Source organism: Psammomys obesus, unplaced genomic scaffold, assembly GCF_907164565.1.
Source record: "Psammomys obesus unplaced genomic scaffold, mPsaObe1.curated_primary_1811, whole genome shotgun sequence".
Lineage (NCBI taxonomy): Eukaryota > Metazoa > Chordata > Mammalia > Rodentia > Muridae > Psammomys > Psammomys obesus.
The window spans coordinates 5,861,205-5,867,204 of record NW_026585626.1 but is presented as its reverse complement, the minus strand read 5'-3'; the positions used below and the strand labels follow the sequence as shown (position 1 = coordinate 5,867,204).

General features: G+C 47.8%; 1 protein-coding gene across 4 annotated transcripts in view; it reads left to right on the top strand.

The window, feature by feature from the left end:
- Bicral (BICRA like chromatin remodeling complex associated protein) overlaps nucleotides 1-6,000 on the top strand; it is a 90,788-nt gene that overhangs the window by 50,101 nt on the left and 34,687 nt on the right. For all 4 annotated transcript variants that reach the window (XM_055613204.1, XM_055613211.1, XM_055613206.1 and 1 more), the window contains 3 exons: nucleotides 3,877-3,922; nucleotides 4,382-4,430; nucleotides 4,521-4,589. In XM_055613204.1, coding sequence (XP_055469179.1) covers nucleotides 3,882-3,922; nucleotides 4,382-4,430; nucleotides 4,521-4,589 — 159 coding nt within the window. In that variant the 5' untranslated portion in view covers nucleotides 3,877-3,881. The remainder of the gene's footprint in view (nucleotides 1-3,876; nucleotides 3,923-4,381; nucleotides 4,431-4,520; nucleotides 4,590-6,000) is intronic.

Here is a 6,000-nt window from a genome sequence, read left to right as displayed (position 1 = left end):
GAAAGAAGTTGAAATTTTGTTTTGTAGCCTTCCAAGGTTTGTTTGTCGATCTCCTCCCCCATACAAACAACAACAAAAATTTAAAAAGAGTACAGAAACCAAGGAGGAATCCAGAGATGGTATGCCCACCAGGGAGGGCTCCACAGACAGCGCAGGGTGCAGGCCATTTCCTACAAACCTAATGACCTAACCCTGACCCCTTTGACCATGGCAGGAGGCAAGAACCAGCTCAGTACTGTCCAAACGTGGGTCATGACACCCACACACAACACACACATACTCACTCACTAAACAAATACATTAGCTAGTTTAATAAAAACTACACTGGGGAGCCAGAGAGATGGCTCGGCGCTCAAGTGCATTGCCGGCCTTTCAGAGGGCCCAGGTTCAGTTTCCAGCACCTACTTGGCAGCTCATCACCACAGGGTCCAACACCCTCTTCCGGCTCCTCAGGCAGGCACACGTGTGGTATACACACACACTTGCAGGCAGGCGCTCATCAGGGAAGTTGTTTTGTTCTTATTGCGGGGCATGCACTTGTCCAAGGACAACTGTGTGGACTTGGTTCTCTGCTTCACCTTTCTGTGTGCTGCATGGGTGAAACTCAGGCTGCCAGGCTTGTGTGGCACAGGCCTCAGCCCGCTGAGACATCTCACAAGCCCTTTGGTTGTTGTTTGAGATAGGATCACTCTGTAGCTCAGGCTGGCCTTGAACAAGCGTGTGCCACCACTCCCAGCCCTGGGCCTTTAAAAAGTAGAATTCTCAGGGTCCCCTGACTATGAAGGCTCATAGCATTCTATTCACAGGCTAGAGAAGGTTGCCTGCCTGCTTGGGCTGTCTTTCAAATCGAGTGTTTGACAAGTCTCACTGGTTCGCTTGGAGAACCTGAATTCGTCTAACAGTGTAAACCTGTTTAGCTGGAGTAGAACACTTACTGAGCGTGTTGAGCCCCTGGGTTCCAGCCCATCATCAAATGTGTGTATGTAATTGTTCTGCTGGGACTTAGTGAGTAGCTCGTCACCTTGAACTTAGAGGTAACAAATAATCTCAGTGCTTTGAAGAGCTGGTGGGGGTGAGGAGCCGGCGTTCACCTCTCAGGTTTGAGTTACCTCACAGAATCTCCAAATAGTGGAGCTATTGCGGGTGTCGGCAGGGAGGGAGCTAAATGGGGGAGTTATGAACATGGTTTTTGAGGGGTAGGTTTTTCTAGGTGTGTGTGGTATAGGGTGTCTGTATGTACATGTGTGTAGAGGCTGGAGGTCAGCTCCGGGTGTCAGTCCTTGGGAGTCGCCCTCGTTTTTTCTGAGGCAGGCTCCCACTGGGACCTGGAGCTCATCAGTTATGCTGTGATGGCCATCAGTGAGCACCAGGCTTCCTCCTGCCTCTGCACCCCGACACTGGGATTTCAAATGTGTTCTGCCATGCCCAGCTTGTTACCTGGATGCTAAGAGTCAAACTTTTTACCAGCTATCTCCTCAAGCCCTCATTCACAGTTTTCTTAACTAGCCTGTATCAGAGCCTTGTACTTTCTGTGATGAGAAGAATTAAACCTAGGCTTCACACATGCTGGGCAGCTGAACCCCAGTGTCAACTTTAGAAATCAAGGTTAAAAGGACCAGGCATGATGGTGAAGGCTTTTAATTCCAACACTCTCAGGCAAAGACCAGGGGGAGTTCAAGGCCAACCTGGTCTACATAGTGAGTTCCAAACCAGCCAGGGAGACATAGTGAGACTCAGTCAAGAAAAAAAAACAAAAACAAAAAACCCTCAGAAGGATAATAAGGATACAGGGTTTCTCCATTTAAATAGCCATGTCGAAGAAATTTTTAGACCTAGAGATACATCATAATTGGACAATTTATTCCACGTCATTGTGATGTCTAGGAGGTGTGGTTTATAATAACATGTATGTGGCTAGTGCCTGTTAGCTATCAGGATGTGTTTTCTGCTTTGTTTATCTGAGGCAGGTTCTTATGTAGCCCTGGCTGTCCTGGTACACATTAGGTAGACCAGGCTGCCCTTAAACTTGCATCAGGTCTCCTGCCTCTGCCTCTCAAGCGCTGAGAATGCAGATGTGTGCCACTATGCCGGTCTTGTGTGACAGATCGGCACATCCCTTTGATGGCAGTTTTCTTGTTTCCTTCCCAGTCTTGTGTTTCCAGAAGTCATGTGTGCAGGAACATTCGTGCCAGCATGACCTCAAATAACTCAAGCTTGGGTCCTAGAGAGCCCGTTTCTCATGGCTGACTGTTCCTAGTCTCATCGATCAGTGTTGTTTTCTGGTACACTTCTTCCTCTCTTCTCCCTCCTTTCTCACTCATCAGCTCTCCTCGTCCTGGGTTCTACTCAGTGGATTGTAATCAGCCTGGTCACTCAGCAGCCCAGCAAATGCAGCTACTGCCAGGAGGGCCCCACATCAGGAGTACTTACCGGTCCACGCTCTTCTAGACAGAGAAAGTGCCCTTCCCTGTGCAGGGGGAGATTCTGCATCTGTTAGGCCTTGTGATTGGTTTGGGGGAACTAAGAGGAAAAGGGAGTTTGAACAGGGAAAAACCTCTCCGCAAGGCTCTTCCTTTCGTCTGCCGTCGCTGGGCATGCCCCTCCTCTGGGCATCTCTTCAGGATTTCATTCCTTCGTCCAACTGCCGTTCACAACTGCCCTTTCCAACTGCTCCAGAACTCTTGGCCCTGGCGTTCTGTGATGTAAATTATTCCACGCATGGCTTGAAATGGGTGAGAAGCAGGGTTGCCAGGTGGCGGATCACTAGTGTAAGTTGACTGGCTCTCGGGGGAGAACCACTCCTGGAATTTGCTCAGTTGTTACTGTCTGGGCCAGAGCTGTGCTGGCCATGCTTGCAGCTGCCGCGGGCAGGGAGAGGGAGCTCTGGGCTGGAGTGGGCCGAACTTGTGCTGGAGTTTCTCCTCTAAACATTCTTGGTCCAGCTATAGACTATTGAGGATTAAACACAGACAGTGTTCCTGTACTGGGAAGCACGCAGGTCCCACGGCCTGAGCCTGTGAAGCCTGAGCCTGTGCGGCCTGTGCCTGTATGGCCCTCAGCACAGGGCCTCCTGTTCTGTCTCCAAATGTGGGGAGAACCCACTTTCTGTCTTCCTAGAGAGCACCAAAATATGCTGAGAAATCTAGATTGCTCTCCATGTGTAGAAGCATCCAGTTAAAACGCAGAAAGACTTCAGAGTCTGGGAGAGCTTTTCTAAAGCAAATTTTTTCTCTCCCCTTGTTCATTCTACATTTGATGGTGCTATCCTGTGCCCTTTACAGTCCTCTAGGGAACCTGTACATGGGAGGTTGCTGCCAGCTGTCTTAAATTTGTCTAGAATCTTTTGACCTTTAAGTTGAAATCTGATTTATAGTAAAAACAATTTTAGTCAAAAACCTGTTAAAGTAACTGCAGTTTTTTTTTTTATATTACCTGTATTTTTATTGGCTTTGTTCTTCAGATAGGATCTCATGTAGCCCAGGCTAGCCTCAAACTTGTCATGTAGGCAAGGGTGGCCTTCACCTCCTGATCCTCCTCTCTCTACTTCCAACTTCTGGGACTTATACAACTATGCCTGGCTTTCCTTGCTTATTTGCTTATTTATTTATGAGCTGGGGTCTTGCTGTTGCCCAAACTGGCCTTGAACTGTTAGACTCAAGTCCCCTTCTCTGCTCAGTCCTCCCTGAGCAGCTGACAGATAACACTGTGCCCACCAGCCACAACTTTTTTCAAATGACAAACTTGATAAGGGACTAGAGGAAAGCTCACAGGCATGAGCATGATGGTGGCAGAGAAGCTCAGGGCGTCACACTTTCCGCTGTGTCCACGCCGCTGGGTCTGCTTTACTCAAACTCACTGTCTCCCCTTTCCTTGCAGTTGTCATGGATGATGATGATGACTCGTGTCTCCTTGATCTTATCGGGTAAGATGCTCATTCGGAACCCAGGGTGAACCATTTATGTGAGGTTTAAGGAACCAAAATAGCTCAGTAGGTGTCTTGAAAGCTGCTGGGCTTTTAAAATAAAATAGTAATTATTTGTGGTTACAGCATTGGGACAAAAGAGATAGTTTCACATAAGGGTCATAATTCAGTAACTCATTCCCCCTTTATTTGTTTGCTGGTTTGATAGTCTCAAGGTGCCAGGCCAGAGTGTTGCTTACTGTTACCATGCTCACCTATCAAGAACAAAGTCCTGAGTTCAGTCCCCAGGACTGAAGCAGAGGGTGGCTCCAGGAGGCAGAAATGAAGAAAATGGTTTAAAATAGGAAGATTTTGCTCGAGCTAATATGTTTTCTTTTTGCCTTACTAAAAATGTCAATAATGTTATTTAAATATAAGTTGCAGTATTTATTTGTTTTCCCTGTCTCCTTTCTCTTCTAGAGACCCACAAGCATTGAACTATTTTCTCCACGGACCTAGTAATAAATCGGTAAGTGGCACTCAGGTATCTCAGACAGACATGGCTTTTGTTTCTCCGCACCCTGCCAGTAACCACCCTATTGAATTCGCCCCTTTGCAGAGCAGCGATGACCTGACCAAGGCGGGATATCCTGCAGCCAATTCAAATTCAATTTTCGCCAACTCCACGGTGAGTATTGAGAATATCAAGCCCTTCTGCCTCAGAGAAACCTTGCAAGCAGAGGCTGTAATTGCCTTTGTAGTGGATGAGAATCATTGCCTTAAAGAGGCGGTGAGGCACGCATGTAATCCCAGCACTCAGGGAGGCAGAGACAGGCCCATCTCTGTATGTTTGAGGTCAGCCTGGTCTACAGAGCGAGTCCAAGACAGCCAAGGCTACATAGAAGGGAAAACAAAACAAAACAAAACAAAACAAAACAAAACACCAGAATCCTTGCCTTGCCTTGCAGTTTACAGGAGAGGGAAAATCTTTTAATTATGTAGATGTTTAGTCATAGAAGTCAGGCCCTTAAGATATTTATCTCACTAATTTCCTTTCTTTTTGTTTTTAACATTTGTTGATTTCATGTATGTCTGAGTGTGAGGGAGGTGTCAACGTGTGTGCCTGTGTGTGCACGCAGAGGTCAGATGGACGACAACACTGAGTCGGTTGTCTCCTTCCACCGTGTGGGTCCCAGGAATCAAACTCAAGTCTTCAGACTTGGTGGCAAGAGTCTGCTCTCTGGCCCTGCATTGCCAGTTTCCTGGGCCTTCTCCCTCCTGAAACGACGCCAGAGTTGTGACGTGAGGAAGGCCTCCTGGAATGTTTTGAATCTTGTTATGTTAGCTTTAAAGAGACTGTTTTTAATTATAGTTACTTAGAGTTAATGTGACTCTTAAACCAGACTAAGGTAATCACTAGCACTTGCCGCGGAATGCCGTGTGCTTGTTGCAGAGGCCTGTGGGAACTGCATTCATTGCTCACAGTACTTCCACTGCTCTTACCATCAGCTCTCTTCTGCAGACAAGTTGGCTAAGGCATAGAGAGGCTGTTACACACCAAGAGGTACACAGCTGGGTCCTGACAGGGCCTCCACAGCCTGTATTATGAAGCTCTAGGAGAACTTGGACAGAATGGGGAAGTGAAGAACCTTGCTTGGAGACCCTCTCAGATTACTATACTTAGGGGCTGGGGAAATGGCTCAGTAGGTGAGAGTGGAGGCTGGGCCAGAATAAGGACCTGAGTTCAAATCCCCAGGACCTACATAAAAAGCTATGCCTGACAGAAAAGTGCCTTCAACCCCAGCACTGGGGGTATGAGACAGGAGGGCTGCAGCAGCTTCCTAGCTGCCAGCCCAGCCCCAGCGTCAGTAAGAGGCCCTGGTTCAGGGGAATAAGGCAGAGGATGGTAGAGTAGGACGCCTGACATCTGCTGGCCTCCATCCATGCTCACCTGGACCCACACATGCACATTAAGCTACACACGACATGCACACACAAAGAATAATGGCTGGTTAAACTTAGATTTCTGAAATCTTCTCCACTGCGTTCTTCTGCACATGATGGCCTGCTACAGGGCTGCCCAAATCTTTGTCCTTCTA